At 44.2% G+C, this 16,104-nt stretch overlaps 1 protein-coding gene across 7 annotated transcripts in view; it reads left to right on the forward strand.

Moving 5' to 3' along the window:
- The window catches only part of exoc6b (exocyst complex component 6B), a 67,594-nt gene that overhangs the window by 2,058 nt on the left and 49,432 nt on the right, over positions 1 to 16,104 (forward strand). For all 7 annotated transcript variants that reach the window (XR_004694678.2, XR_004694677.2, XM_035148517.2 and 4 more), the window contains exons 2-7: positions 5,093 to 5,258; positions 5,383 to 5,430; positions 5,510 to 5,600; positions 5,862 to 5,907; positions 7,359 to 7,563; positions 14,578 to 14,766. Coding sequence is in view for 5 of the 7 variants with exons in the window: in XM_035148517.2 (XP_035004408.1) it covers positions 5,093 to 5,258; positions 5,383 to 5,430; positions 5,510 to 5,600; positions 5,862 to 5,907; positions 7,359 to 7,563; positions 14,578 to 14,766 (745 nt within the window). In the remaining 2 variants the exon portion in view is untranslated. The remainder of the gene's footprint in view (positions 1 to 5,092; positions 5,259 to 5,382; positions 5,431 to 5,509; positions 5,601 to 5,861; positions 5,908 to 7,358; positions 7,564 to 14,577; positions 14,767 to 16,104) is intronic.

Genomic DNA, 16,104 nt, shown 5'->3' on the forward strand with positions numbered 1-16,104 from the left:
AAACTGTGTCTGAGCTGATTGTCCAAAGAGGAAATAGGCAGTGAGTGAATGAACAGGGTGTGTGTGTGTGTGTTTATAAGTGTCAGTGTGTTTTCCTCTTGTCCCTCCGTATTGGTCACTTTCTCCTCGCTATGTAGGCCAGTCGCTGTGCCTGATGGGAGTTTATCAAGCCATGCTAAGTGTGTGTGTGTGTGTGTGGGTGTGTGTTCGCTGGCGGTCCCAGTCGCCATATAACATCATGAGCTTTGTGTGACACCTCTGGCTGCCATACTCTCCTCCTCTGAGAGTGTGTGCGTGCACGTCAGAGCCACGGCGATTGATTCAGGCTGGCAACCTGTACTGTTATTCTTCTTTTGTCTCGTGTGCCTCCCGAGTGATGTTTTATCTCCTCCAGTGTTTCCACTTGAGCCAGTGCACACACTCACGCACTTAAAATATAATAGCAGAGTCTATGTTTGTAGCTGTCAGGTCATTTTCTATTTTTAGCCCAGAGGGAGGTTGAAGAGAGAGATTTCAGAGGCGAACGCATTAGATGATGATGAAGGAGGCAAGTGTCAGCTGAAAGAGACACCGTTTTAGTTTTCTGCTGAATCCCTACCAGAGCAATACAAGCAGTTATCAGCATGGTTGTTTTTATTCCTTATCAACCACCAGCGACTTTACATGTTTTCCAATTCCTGTTTTGTTACACACGTGCTCTACAGAGATAAACGCGTGTGGGACGAGAGGTCCCTGGTTGTCTTTCCTTTTGTTCGACGGCGTCATGTGGGGCCGAGGATAAGAAACAGTTCAACACCAAACACATGACATTGTTTGAAATTTCCAAATTTTTTTTCCAACAAAGGGGAAAGTAAAAATACAAACATCAATAAAAAATGTATAAACAAGTAAACAAATTAAATCGTATGGAAATATATATTTCTGTACATGCTTCTTACTAGTTTAAGTAAAGGTTCATATATAATAGTCTTTTTAAGGATTTTAAAAGTTTTTCTTTATTTTGCATGTCCTTTATTTGAGCAACAATATCACCATTTTAAACCCTAAGTGAGTTGTCGGTGTGGTTTCTTCAGGTTTGTCTGTGCTCTGGTGCAGCAGCAGCTTGCAGGTCGAGTCCGGCTGCAACACGTCTCCCTGACAGCAGCATAACTCAGGATCTATGTGACAGGAGCACGACTGATCTGTGGGCAACTCCCACAGGTTACACACATCCACCCAAACACAGGAAAGACCTGAGTCTGTCTGCTTGCTCATATGAATGGAACAGTTTGGATGCAGCAGTGGATTAATAGAAATCAGTTTGAGGAACGCTGAAGTTCCATCAGTGGGTTTTGTGATGTTGTACTTTGTATTTTCAGATGTTGCAGTGAATTTGTGTTATTTTCTGTCTGTTGCTGACTGATTTTGTCGCTCATGTGTGTGTTTGCCTCAGAAACAGCTGAGTGTGTCACAACCTCGCACTTTTCTTTGTTTGTTTGTAGATGCAGATTATTCCAAGCGCGTTGCAATTTGAATTTATGTGTGTGTGTGAGTGTGTTTTTTGCGTATGCAAACCTCATCCGTCAACTCCAGTCATGCTGCTACAAGTCTGTGTGTGTGTGTGTGTGTGTGTGTGTGTGTGTGTGTGTGTGTGTGTGTGTGTGTGTGTGTGTGTGTGTGTGTGTGTGTGTGTGTGTGTGTGTGTGTGTGTGTGTGTGTGTGTGTGTGTGTTCTGAGCTCCACCCTGTGTTTAACCCTGTGCAGCGGCCATTGATGTGTCATTAATAACAGGGAACCGTTTATGCATTTGCTTATTATGTGGTTTCCTACTACATCGTCATGGAAACTGGCCTTTCCTGATTGGTCGGCATGTGTCCATCAAGGACACAGTTTTTTTTCAGGATGCCAGTGCAGACGGTTTAACCACAGGTCTAAATCGGTGCGCTGGCTTTATTAAACAGCCACCACCTAGCTCTAAATGTTGAGTCTACGTCTGGATTCTTTTCCTTATGTCGTTGCCGTAATATAAACATAATAAAGATGTATATAAAGACACGAGAGCTCCTCCATGTTTCTGATAAGTTCGGTTTTCATTAGTTATTTGATGATATAAAAACTTGATTGACAACTGCCTCCTGATTGGTCGGGCCGCCGGTGGGACCTCGATACAGTTTTTATGTGCTGGCATTTTAGTTTCGGTAAAATATGGAGCTGCAAACAATCTGTAGACGGACATGAAAACAGTTTCTATGTGACCTCTATTAATACACAATATCTCCCTGTGATGGGATCTGAGATTTAGTTTCTCCAGGTTCCACACAAGTTATTGTTTTACACGTGTGTGGAGTGAACATTGCGTACATAACATAACATTACGCTGTTCATATGAGCCGTGCAGCTCAGGGTGGAACTCTGACTGTCATCATGGTCTGAGAAATTCAACACAACTGTGTGGCTGACGGTACCAGGCTCTGTGAGAGCAATAGGCGTGTGCACGGTTATAAATTAAAACCAGTCCCTACACACAGACTCACACACACTCACATACACACACACAGACACACACACACACTCCCCGCTGACTCATCGGTCTGTATGTGGGAGGGGACACATCCATTCTGACACACTCAGAGGTTTTTGTGCTCGTCTTGGGTTAAGATCCTATTGAGCCAGCTGTCACACACATACACACACACACACACACTCCTTGTGTCAATGCTCCTCATTGTGAAACTTTTATAGTTTGTGTAGTTAAGTCGTCCAACCCACGATCTTTTCCTCCTCCTCCTCCTCCTCCTCCTCCTCCTCCTCTCCCTTGATCTTGTCATCACTTCCTCTTACAGCTCCTTCTTCTTAATCTATGTGTGTCCAGATTGTTTTCCAACAATTTTTAGAGTCATTAAAATGTATTTAAGGACTAAAATGGGAGATGATGTAAACAGAATCTTTCATCCATTTAAAGGATTTCTTGATGCCTGTAAATGGTAAATTATCTAATATTCCACCTATTTTAAGGCCCAAAGAAGTGAATTAATCGAACATTTGGCTTATTCTAACTTTGCAGATGTATAGATGTGTAAAAATATCTTCTAAAGGATTGTACGAGGTCTGTCCAACAGATTCTGGTATGAAGAGGCAAAAGTATCCAGTATTTCATTCATTCTAAGGATTAAAGGGTAATATTTAAAGGTTTTTGAAAGGCCCCAGGAGCTCATATAAAACAATCTTCAGGGAGAAATAAGAAAGAATAAATGATCTAGCTGCTATTTCTTCTTTTTTCCTGAGATCCTCTTCTTTCCTCTGCTCTCAGTGTACCAGGCACTGGGACAGTTATAGGCGTGTGCACGGTTATTAATCAAAACCAGTCCCTGCTAACGCACACAAGCTAATCTTAGCTCATACACGCTAGTGCACGTTGTCCGGAAACAAGCTATTGTGTGTAGACTTCACAGGGGAGAGGAGCGAATCATTTATAACTTTGAACAACCTTGTTTTTATTATCCTGCACATGATGTCACTGCATGACAGTAATCAGGATTATCTCCTGATCGTTTTAACGACCATCTGTTCATTCAAATAACAAAGGGATTGATTTAACGCACAGTTTCTTAACTTTTCTCGTTCTTTCTTTTTCATTCACTTCTTCCGTGACACTTTCACTCTGGGGTTCATTGTGTAATTTAGATATTTACTTTATCAGTCTGTGGCTCGTAACGTGGCTCAGTGTTTGTCGAGAGCAGCGGTTGAACAGTCTTTGGACGTCGGACACACACACACAGACACACACAGACACACACACAGAAACACAACCATTCCTGCACTTGGTTCTTTGACATTCATTCCTTGGTGTTTGTGTGTCTAAAGAAAGCAGTGTGTAGCGTCAGACCTGCGCTCTATTGTACAAGTCGGGCATTTCCTGGTCAACAGGAAGAAGGGTGGGGGATTCATATCCATACACAGGTGTGTGTGTGTGTGTGTGTGTGTGTGTGTGTGTGTGTGTGTGTGTGTGTGTGTGTGTGTGTGTGTGTGTGTGTGTGTGTGTGTGTGTGTGTGTGTGTGTGTGTGTGTGTGTGCTGTTTTTAGAAGCGAGGGAACACAGGAAAAGCTGTTATTTCTAAGACAGAGACAATTTATGTCACCACTACAATCAATTGTTTAAACAGATAAATGTTTTTCCTGTATCTCGAGCTTCTTCACTTACAGACTCAGTAACCCTACATACAGTTTTTTATTGGATCCACTTTCATTCTACGAAGACATTATTCAGGGTTCTTTTCTTTAGTTTAAGTTTTTAGTAACTGAGTAGCGTTGTAGTCCATAAAATAAAATAAAGTACACGTCAAATAGATGTTTCTGAAAGATGGCAACTCTGTCCCCAAATTGCTTCTCCTCATACTATGGCTCCAGTTGAGCAAGATGGTTTTGTCCTTGTTCGTACCTGGGATATATTTGACTTAGTGGGAGAAAGTGGAGACGTGTCGTCCAAATTGTTGATAAATATTTATGATAATTGATCATAATTGACCTTTAAGTCAACAGCAGCATTAGGGTGTTTGTTTGCTCGTGTCTCGCTCTCAGCAACACTTATACTCACTAAACTCTACACTTTGTTTTCACTCAGGTGAAAGCAGCACTGTGGTGAAATCTGTGTTTGCAGGGGAAGTCCTGATAAAACCTCTCTCTCTGTTCAATGTTGCTTTGTTTGCCTAATGGCTGCAATGCAAAAAAACAATAAAATGTACATCCAGGAGGAGGCAGTAGCTGGTTTAACTGTCTGGAGTGTGCAGAAGTTCACAGAAGAACAGTATTTATCAATGACAATTTAAAATTATAAATATATGTATTCAAAATGCATTAACAGCAACACTTTGAACTGGAAACTTTCCTAGTGGATTAAAATAAAAGCAGGCTGTGGCTGTCTGGAAAGTTTTGAGCACAGTGTGGCTGAAGAGCACTGCTGTAACGCCCCCTAGTGGACTTACGTGGCACATGCACCTATTTCCTCAACTGGACACCTCTGTCTCTCTGTCCTCGCGGTCTCTGCTGTCACTGCTCATATGTATATATAACAAAAATGACCCTTCTCACCCGTTGCCCTCTTGTTTTCCTCCAGGTCGGTGTACGATGGACAGGAACATGGCCTCTTCGTGGAGAAGCTGGACATGCGGATCCGGAACCACGACAGGGAGATCGAGAAGATGTGCAACCATCACTTCCAGGGGTTCGTCGACTCCATCACAGAGCTGCTCAAAGTACGAGGGGAGGCGCAGAAGCTGAAGGTGAGGAGGGATGGAGAGGTGGGGGAATGGATGAGACAAAAGAGTTAAAGATGGTAAAAGTAGATTTAAAAGATGATTCTTGATGTTTTTTTTCCTCATTTGTTCTTCATTTCTCCCGTTTCAGAGTCAGGTGACTGAGACCAACAAGCACCTTCAGGATGACGGCAAAGAGGTACATCCCTTTTCATCGCTTACCTTCTTCACCTCTTTTCTACTCCTCCTCCTCCTCCTCATGTTTTTCCTGTTTTCAGCTCATCACCTCCATGGAGGAACTGCAACAGTGTCGAGTCCAGCAGAGAAACATCGCCACCACCATCGACAAACTGACCCACTGCCTCCCAGGTAACACACCCACATGGTGAACACTGTGGATTTAAACATAGAGACATGTTGTGTTGGTGTCTTTCTTTTCTCTTGACTCATTTAACAGAGAGAAATCCCTGAAATGTTATTTTTCTATTGAAAATCTTAAATTTTAAGTTTTTAAGGCCTATTTTCAGACAGTATGCACAAAATATCAAAATATCTTTTATTGCTGAATGTATAGTCGTGTTCTCAGCCTGATTACTGGTTGTTTGCTTTGTCCCTTTTTGACTTCACCAGTCCTGGAGATGTACAGCAGACTTCAGGAGCAGATGAGAGCTAAAAGGTACGTTATTTATTCTGCTTTACAGGTTTGAGACATCTTGTTCCTTCTGATTTATTCCTGAACTTTTACCCAAATAATTTTGATATAATTTTAGAACATAGGACAAGATGGAGATTATCTCTTGTACTTTTGAAGGTCAGGTCTGTCATTTGTCATCTCTTGGCTCAGGCCCTTGTGGCGTTGACTGGTCATTAAAAGTTCTCACAGTGACAGGAAGCAACAGGGATGAATGTGAAATCAATTAGCACATATGATGTAAGTTGGGTTTTAAGTCTGATGAACATGTAACTTGTGCAGTGTGACTTTTTATCTGACTGTTGAGTCTCAGCCACTAGATGGAGGCAGAGCTCCTGGACGGAGACACGCATACAGCCCGTCCCTGTTTCTCTCTCTCTGCCCTCAGCCTGACCTGCAGACCGGAGTCTGGTTGGGTCATAAATTTGTCGTTTGTTTGTGTGTTTTTCTACTTCTCTCTGTCCTGCGGCTGCCGGGCTCAGCAGAGAGCAGCGAGAGGTCAGCCAGCGACGACTGCTCCTCGAGAGAGAGAAAGTGTGTGTGTGTGTGTGTGTGTGTGTGTGTGTGTGTGTGTGTGTGTGCGTGTGCGTGAGAGACGCAGTGAAGTGGAGTGAAGTGTTTTGGGGATATTGTATTGCCCGGGGTCCCTGAGGTGTGTCTGCGTGTGTTTATTTCTCCCTCTGTGTGTACGCTGGTGCTTGTCGACTTGTTTATCTTTGTGTGTTTTCTGCTTGCTTTTAGTCATGCATCAGGCAGCCAGGACAAGGTTTTACTGTTGCGTGTCTTGTTAGTTTGCCTAAAGTTTCTCTTCCCGTTTCTCCCTGACGTGGCCGGGACGCTTCTTGTAAAAGATATTTTTAATCTCAGTGGGATTTTTCCTGGTTAAACAACAGTTAAAGAACTAGAAGGAGAAGAACTTCTACCTCCGCCAAGGCCCAACAGTCTCCTTATGAAAACCACATTTAAATTCACTCCGTTCAGATTTGATTTGGACCCACATTTTGAAATGATATTTGTGTGATCAGGGAAAACAAGTAATAACCATGTGTATCAGTAACACAGTAACACAAACTCACTGCTCGGACACAAAACACAATGCCAGTGGGGTTCAGCCTAAGCCAAGTTCTACTTTCTAGCCTTATTTGTTAATGTACAGCAACTGAAGAAAACACTACACCCCTTATGGAACCTGATTTCGAGATCTGCCCCTTTGTCCGGAACTGCCCCAAAATTGTATGGATTGTTCCTTGACCCATGTTCCATCCTTCCACCAAATATTGTGGAAACAGGTTTAGTAGTTTTCGTGTTAAACTGCTGACAAACCAACTTTTAGAAGAAAATAAATAACGTTCCTTGGCTGAGGTAACAACCAAAAAGGTTTGATCAATAAACTGGAAACTGTTTTCAAATGCCTCATATTCCTATACGTGTGTTAGGTACTACCCGGCGCTGCGGACATTGGAGCAGCTGGAGCACACATGTCTTCCCCGGGCGGGTCAGTACCGGTTCTGCTCCATCATGGCCGAAAACATCCCCAAGCTGAGGACACAGATCCGGGACACTGCCATGACGCAGCTGAGGGACTTCCTGGAGAGCATCCGGAAGCACTCCGAAAAGATCGGAGAGACCGCCATCCGACAGGTACACAAATCACACACTAACATAAACACACTCAGTTTCCAGTTGTCAAACAGTCTGGAAGCCTCTTTTGAAAGATGTCCGTCAGCTCGTGCCAGACCCCTGATCCCATCACACTCATCCCAGCTGAACAATATGTGATGGAATTTCGCAACTCGCAATAAATCCACACATAAGAGCGCAGCTGAGCTTGATGGGAATATCATTATTATTGCAGGTATGAACCCCAGAAACCAAAGAAAACATTCAGTTCTGACCCGATGATTGAGGAAGATATAAAGTCGGACAGTTTTATGATTAATCCCGTGGAGCTCGTGAACTTCTGTACAAAACAATCTGTAACCGTTGAGTTATTTCACAAGAACACAGACGTCAGCCCGAAACGTCGGAAGCTCAGTGTCTGTGCGAAATTCTAATGTGATCAATCCGGTCGTTAAGATGTATCCGGTTGGAATAGAACTGTTGTGGATCTTTATTTATCGTGTGTGTGTGTTTGTTGATCTGGACTGAACAGTGTGACTTTCTTCTTTATCATCTGTTCTCACGCCACAGATGACTTTTATCCTCCATCTTTGTCTCTGTTAATCAGAAGCAGCTTGTGTGTCTGTGTGTGTGTGTGTCGCTTTGTGGTTCTGCTGCCAGTAAACAGGCATGTAGTCGTTGATGAATGTACACACACACACACACACACACACACACACACACTAAGGTACGAGAAGCAGCTTTTCAGCACTTACCTCATTGTTTTTGTGTTTTTCCAAAGCCAGGGCAGTTCTATATGTGTGTGTCTGTGTGTGTGTGTGTGTGTGTGTGTGTGTGTGTTGTGTTCTCTTGTGGGATCCTCAGCTCAAAGTGAGGCCTCTTGTTTATTCGTGTGACTCAATCACTTTGGGGAATGTTGCTCCACGGAGTGTGAGGACGAAGGGTGGGACGGGGACGAGGAAGGAGCGGGACACGACTTCCTTCGTTAGTAAATGGAGATTTTGATTTCCAGAAAATAAGAATATTGAGTGGCCTCGTGATTTATCATGAAAAGATTAGGTCTATATAATTACTCTCTCTCTCTCTCTCTCTCTCTCTCTCTCTCTCTCTCTCTCTCTCATTTGTAACTCGACACTAGTTTACAGCACAATCTCTTTATCCAGCAGGTTATCCATGTCAAGTCATATTTGTCCTCTAGATGTCACTAGAGACCCAGTTTTTTACCAGAACCACAGCTGATAGTTGAGCAGACAGAGGAACAGAAGCAGTGCAGGTCATGGAGGTCACCAGATGGTTTGATGGATGTTCTCCATGGACTCAGGTCAACAATCTGACATTACGTTTTTCATCAAATCCTTCTTAATAAACATGTAAAACATATTGTTCCAGAGGACTGAACAGAATCTCCATATTGTTTCCCTGCTCCTCTCTAACTAATATCTGGTGCGACTGTGTTTCATCAGTACGATCTCCACCACACGTAATGAAACGCAATGAAGTCAGAGGCAGAAAACAGAGGCCATAAGCTTTCTGTTGCAAAGTTAAAGAAGGTTCTAGCCCTTCCTGTTGTTATTTTAGATCGATTTAAACAGAACCAATGCAAACAACAAGCTCCTGAACTCAGCTTGGTGTTTTCAGAGCGTTGAAACTGTTCTGGACGCTCATGACGTTGCCTTTTCCCGATATTCTTTTCCCTCATGTGATGATTAAAGCATTAATTTGCCGTAAGCAAGGAGATAATTATGATCATATGAAACCCCAATGACGAAAACGCAGAGGGATACTTTCTCCACGTATCACTCCACAGCCACACGCTGGAAACCCTCCAGTGACCCTTCGGGTTGGGGGGTCCTCGGGCCGCAATTTGAGAATCACTGGTGTAGAAAATCCACTTGCAGTCGCTGAAGAAACTAACCGCTAACTCCTCTAACCACTAATTACAAGGGAGTTTATGGAAACCCCAGTGGTCCGGCAGCCCTGATACCGATACTGGGATTATGTTGTTGTATCAAATGTTTGGCTCAGAGCGCCCAGTCGGAAGCCTTGTAAGTGTGTGTGTGGACAAAAAAAAATTAGAAGTTCTTCCTTCCTTCCTTCCTTTCCTTTCCTTAAACCCTCCTTCACTCTTCTCTTCCTCCGTCTGCCTCGTTTCTCTCCGTCTCTCCATCTCGCCCTCTCAGACACTGTGTCTCTCTTGCCTGCTCTGTTCCAAATTAGCTCCAACTTTCTGTACCCAGCTGTCGTTACAGCCCCCGTGACCAAGGATGTGAAAATAAATAGATTGTAGAGAGAGGGGATGGAGGGAGGAGACGGAGGGAGGAGATGGAGGAGAGCACAGGGAGCACAATGGAGCTATTGTGTGCTGGCACGTGCCCGTAGAAGAAGAAGAGGAGGAGGAGGAGGAGGAGGAAGAGGGATGAGGGAGGAAGATGGGTAAAATGACAAAAGTGGGAAAAGGAAGATGAAACGGGAAAGGGGGAAAGAAGAGGAGGAACAAGACAGAGAAAAGGAGAAAGGGAAGGAGGAGGACAGTGGAGACAGTGACTAGAAGACGAGATTTAATGTGTGAGGAGGAGGTGGAAGTAAAGGAGTAAGGATACCAGGAGGAAAATGGAGACAAAGACGAGGATCAAGGCAAAACGAGGGAAAAAACCCAAACTAAGAAAAGATGACATCACATGATCTGGCCTGATTTCAGTCTCCTGAGGGTGAAACTGTTTTTGGTTCTTATCCAACAGGAAATACAAGGTCTCACATAGTTTCAGCATCATGACAATAATCTCAAACATTATGGTGCTTCTTGGACAGGGTGTTTCCCAGGTGGTGTGCGTGACCTTGGATCCCCCCCCCCTTTGGATCCAGAGACACTGCGAGCTCGCTCTGGGTTGTTCGTAGCTCTGGTTGAGCTCTTCAGGGCCTATTTCTTCTCGGGCCACTTGATGGTCGTCCTTCTTCAGAGGACAGTCTCAGGACAAAACAATTTGTCAATGCTCTTTGTAAAAAAAAAAAAAAGAGTTCTGGCATCTACTAAGCCCTTTAACTCCTTCAAACTGATTTTATTACTCCGACTGGCTGTCCTGGATCGTATTTCATCCAAATCGTACCCAAAGCAACCACTGTTGAAAAGAGGGGGACGAAAGAGAGAGGGAGCAGAAGAAGAACCGATGAAAACATGGATCAGTGGCTGAAGAAACAGTAGAAGGATTAAAAAAAAAAAAAAGGAAATAGTGGAGGAATCTTGAACCAGACTTGGTCCAAATGTCTCTGTCATTGTTTCGGACTCTCCTCTGTCATTTGTCATTTCCCTCGTTCTCTCGCTCTGTCACATCACATTCCCCCTCCTCTCTCAAGACGTCCGTCTCCTCTCCCTCTTTCCATCTCCTCATCTTTCCACCTCTTTTTTTCCCCTCCCGTTTCTTCTATTAATGCCCCGCAAAGGACGAGCTCAGAGCTTCTGATGTGTATTCAGTAGTTACTACACACACTCAGACCCACACACACACACACACACACACACCCACACACACTAATGGGAAACAGATTGCTGGGCCTGTGAAGTGGAAGAAGATTGATTACCTGTATCTAGTTACTGAACACACACATGCGTGCGCGTGCTGCGAGGGTGGCACAGGGCGCACGCTGCGTCCGTGTATGGAACCATCACGGTGAAAACCAAAATAGACGGTTATAGGTCGTTGTGTCAGTCACTCTGCATGTGTGTGTCTGTGTGTCTGCAGAATAAGGCTCCACAGCTCACTGGCAATGCGCACCATTATTTCTGGCTTGTGGTCTGGCTGCCAAAAAGTGATCCACAGAAGGGATGTCCGGTCAGGTTTCCCCCGATCCTGATCCGAGTCATACGACATAATCCAGCAGTAAAGTGCAGTAAGATGTACTTTAAGTAAAAGGCAGATTGTTTTTCAGTAGAGGTGCAAATCTTATACTTGAACCTTGGTTCCAGATCTAAAACAATAACATTTTTAATACTTAATTAACGACAAAACAAAGTCGACACGAGCCTTTCACGAACATTTTGAATCGAGCATTGCAGATATAAACATTGTTAGTTTAAAGAATAAACAAATACTACATTTCAAAAGTACTTTTTGGTTCTAATTTCATAATAGATTCTGATTCTTATCCTCCAGCAGTTTGTTCTCGCTCTCCTTCCATCTTCTCCCTCCCATTTCATCATCATCACTTTCTTCTTCTTCCTTCTCATCCTCTATTCCCTCCGTTCATCCTCCGCTCCCTCTTTTCTCACGGGTCACTTGCGCAGGATATGACGCACGTTCCCGCACTTGAGGTCCAAGTGCCGCATGGAATTTCGACCCCGACAAAAGACGGGAGTTAAAAAGGCTCCTGTTCCCAACAGAAGGTGATATTGTGTGACGAGTGAGAGTGAATGGCGGGGTGAGTGTGTATAGAGTACGCCCGTAGATGCCCCCGAGACACACGCACACCTGTTGACGAATGCTAAAGTGGAATTATTTGACGTAGGTGCTGACGTCCGTATCGGCGGCGTAATGCCCCCGTCCATTTATACGTGGAAAGAAAGAAAAAAACAAGCCTTTGAAAGATCGGAAAGGAATGCCATGCAGGGAAAAGCGGCGCTCTTCTTGTTTTGGAAGGTCTGTGCCCATCCTTTTAGCAACTAGTGCAGTGTGCGTTGTAAACGTGTGTGTGTGCTCTTGTCATGCGTTGATGCTCTGGAGCTACGTCCGTGTCATTAGTGAGTCCTCCTCCAACACTTCTACGATATAGCGTCACTTTTTGTTATTTTTGTGCTGGACGTTGTGTCAAGAGCTTTTTATAAAACACTCTTTGGTGCAGAGCAATGTTAGAAAACTTTGTGTTTTCTAACATCGCTACAAGGGGCCATTTGCCCGTTTATTCAAATTTAATTAATATTGAATGTATCACATGTACAAATCACACCAAATTCCACACTGCATTTCTTTGGTCCCTTAACAACACACACGCCAAGTTGTGAAACCGATAAGATGAACGGAGACTTCTGGAAGTGGTCGGCCGTTCTAGCCTCTTCCAGGTACTTTTGAAGAGTAGCGGGGAAAACACTTGTGATGTGGTGAGAATATTTTGGGAGATTGTTTGTTAGCGAGGGCCCGTGTTGGTTCAATTCTGTCCCCGCTGGCTTTCCCCTCATCTCGTTTGCAGAGGAATGGGCCTTTCCACTAATTTTGTATTGTCCGCTATGACTCATGTGTGCGCGAGTGCATGTGTGGGCATCAGATCAAAGATGGCATTGTATTCTCCCAACATCACTGATATTGTCAGCTTCCGTATTTGTGCATATCCACCCTCTCCAGAACACCAGCTTTTCTCATTATCGTCGTCATTAACCGCTGAAATCGAGCCACTCCGAGCCTCTGACGTCCTTATCGACAGATTTAAGCGGCAGAGGTAGGGAACGTGCTGGCGCCGGCGAGCAAAGGAAACCGTGGCGTTCTCAGCCCTTTTTTGGGAGTGGATGGAAAGATGCAGTCCGACACAACAAGGTTTTCCCACAGAACACTCAGCGTGGGAATAAAGATTGATGGATGTATGTCCCCAAGCAACGGCCATTTCCATTCTCTGATATTTGCAGCTTTTTGAAAAACATTACAAAACAAAAAATGCTGTCACATTACGGAGGCAAACGTGAACTGTGTCGTGTGCAACAAGAAAAAAAACCGACTCATTCGTACAAATGGAGATTCAGACGTGTGCCTGGTCGTCTCCAGACTTTGTTTTCATTTTGTTTTGGATACAAGCTTCCATTACTTTTCTAACCAAGACTTCCTGCTGTTTGATTATTTTTATTTTTAGTATTCTTCATCCAATGCAGTGGCAGGAAAAAAAAGCATCATGTCCCTTGACACCCCCAAAAAAAATATAGACCCAGACAGGACATATTGCACATTCCATTGTTCTGTGAATCTTTTCCATTTCCTTCTGTCTTTGCTCCACCTCATTTATGTCTGATTATTTTGGGAATTGTTCCTCGTAGGATCGTTGCTGCATCACCCAAAGAGCAAATAAGAAACCTACTGTAACATTAGTCTCATATTGGATTTGATAATCAATGTTTAACTTTGCCTAATTGCTTCTAATGCGACTAAAACGAAGTTTCTACGAAGCAGAACTATAGATCAAACGGTGACGTCGTCCCTTTCTCTGCTTTCAGGTCTTTACCACTTATTTTCTGCCCGTTGTTTTTTGGTTTCATTGACTCTTCATCCTTCCTGTTCTACCCTTCCTGTCCCCTCTGCTTTATTCTTAGCTGCTCTGTGGTAAATCACTTTTATTAGCTCATTTCCACCATCATGGGACGAGGTGTGGCAGGTCTCAGTCAAAGGGCTCCACCTCGTCACAACAGAAGCAGATTTTAAGCTTTTCCTGAAACTCCCCGAAAAATCACACAAATGTGAGGCATTGTTGCTCACTCGCCTACAAGGATTAAAGCAACACTACGCAACCTTTACCTCAAAGCAGCAGCTTCATTAAACTGAGTTTGATGGTTCAGTGGCTGTGAAGCAGGAGAAAGTTTCCTCCTTCGTTCCCTGAACGTCTGTTCTGTGTAACTCTGGTGAGTGGGTTCCATCTCCTGTGAGAAGAACTCACTCAGAGTCACAGCTTCAACTGTCACAATCAGCTCCAGCAAGTTGAAGAGTGTAGATCAGTTAAAAAGACTCAGAAGTTATTAAAAACCAGAGTTTATCTCCAATATTCAGCAGGAAACTGTTAAAACATGAAGAATCCTGAACAGAGTTTGGTGGATTTGTTACAGCAGCAGCTCTTCTGCTTCAGGAAGCAGAGGATCATGGGTAATATCCACCGTTCAGTTGGGTTTTTTCTCCACATAAAAACCACTTCATCGAATTATTTACCACGTGTGGCTGCAGAGGGCGCTGCTGCTCCGTAAAAGTATTATCAATTAAATAAAAATCTCCTCGAAGCTGTTCTGGGAAATCTAAAAAGGTTTGAATTTGACCTGGATGAATTTCTGATGTATATTTCTGTTTTGTGCTTCAGGCCCAGCTCCAGCGCTCGCTGGACAGCTCCATCTCCACACAGCCGAGGGCCCTGATTGGCCGACGTGGAAGGAAGGAGGCGGCGGCGTTGACAGGAGCGGGGACCGACAGCGGGGGACCAGGTGGCAGTCCGGCGTCGGAACAGGACTCGGGTATTCTGGATGTGGAGGAGGAAGGGGAGGAGGATGAAGTGAGGAAAACACAAACACACACAAGACACGTGAAAATTAAACAGAACATTCATAAAAAACTTTCTCTGATTTAAAGGAACTGATATTTTTGAGCGTGTGTAATTTAAGACGTGGTTTCAGAGGGGGACTGTGGAGGCATGTGCTCCACTGAGGGACTTTCTAGTTGGTTTGTTTGTAAGCTTGATTACGCAAAAACTACTCAACCGATTTCCACCAAACCTGGTGGCGGGATCGGGGCCTTGGTCCGGGAAGAACCTCCTCAAATTTGATGCGGATTAAGAGACAGATCCAGGAACTTTTTGTCACTTTCTTTAACATGGAGCGTTTTCAATAATAATAATAATACCTTTATTGGTGGAGCACTTTTCAATGCAAGTAACGAACAACAACCAGTGGGAAAGTCACAAACAGAGTAAAAAGAAAAGGACTGTGTTTCCTGAACTCTAAGTCATAATTCTTTCTTTAATATTTCTCGTGTCAGAACTAGAGAGTCACGTGATTGTTGGCGGAGGTGTGAGCTCCACCGTCTTCACAGTTTGACAGACTGTTGCTGGAACTTGAGGAATCAACACGTCCTTTGTTTGAAGTTGTCTCGCGCAGCATTGTCAATGAAACGACCTTGAGCGCAGTGTGAAGAACAGGAGATGGATTTATCTCTGTCAGTCACAGCCTGTCCAGAAGATGAACTCGTCTGTCGTCACATGACATTGAACTCCTCGAGTCGTCCCTCGCGGGATCAAAGTTCCTCTTTGTTGTTTCGCGCTCAAGGAAAAGCGCAGCACAATGAAGTGGAAGAGAATAGAGCTGAACTTGTCACACCGCCCTGCCTCGTCCCGTGCCACCATTCTGTTTTCAGGTCCCTGTCGTCCCTTTGGCTTATTTACGTCCTGTAAACTCAACTCAACCTTCTTCACGGGAAGACCTTGGCTCGAACAAAGGCCTGACCCGGCGGTCGGCAGGGTTACGACCGCGTTGGCGCCCATGGCCGCGGCGTTGCCAACCATCGGCGTCCCGTCTCCTCACGCCATCCTGCCTCTGCCACGTCTCTCCCACTCTTCCCCTTCCCTTCATTTACAGTTGTCTCCCCTGTGCCACTGCATCCTATTTTTCTCTGCTCCCTTTGTTCTCCTCTTTTCTTACCTGACCTACACCTCCTCGTCTTCTTCCTCTTCTCCCTCCCTGTGCTTTCCATCTTTTGGTTTTCTTTTCCCTTTTCTTTAAATCCATTTATTTTTGACTTCTCCTCCTCCTCCTCTTCTTCACACTTCCTGTTTCCCTCCTGTTTGTGTTTCTTTTCCAAACATTTTCGTCGTCTATACGTCCATTTATTGTTGGTT

This window comes from Hippoglossus stenolepis, chromosome 23 (assembly GCF_022539355.2).
Source record: "Hippoglossus stenolepis isolate QCI-W04-F060 chromosome 23, HSTE1.2, whole genome shotgun sequence".
Taxonomy (NCBI): Eukaryota; Metazoa; Chordata; class Actinopteri; order Pleuronectiformes; family Pleuronectidae; genus Hippoglossus; species Hippoglossus stenolepis.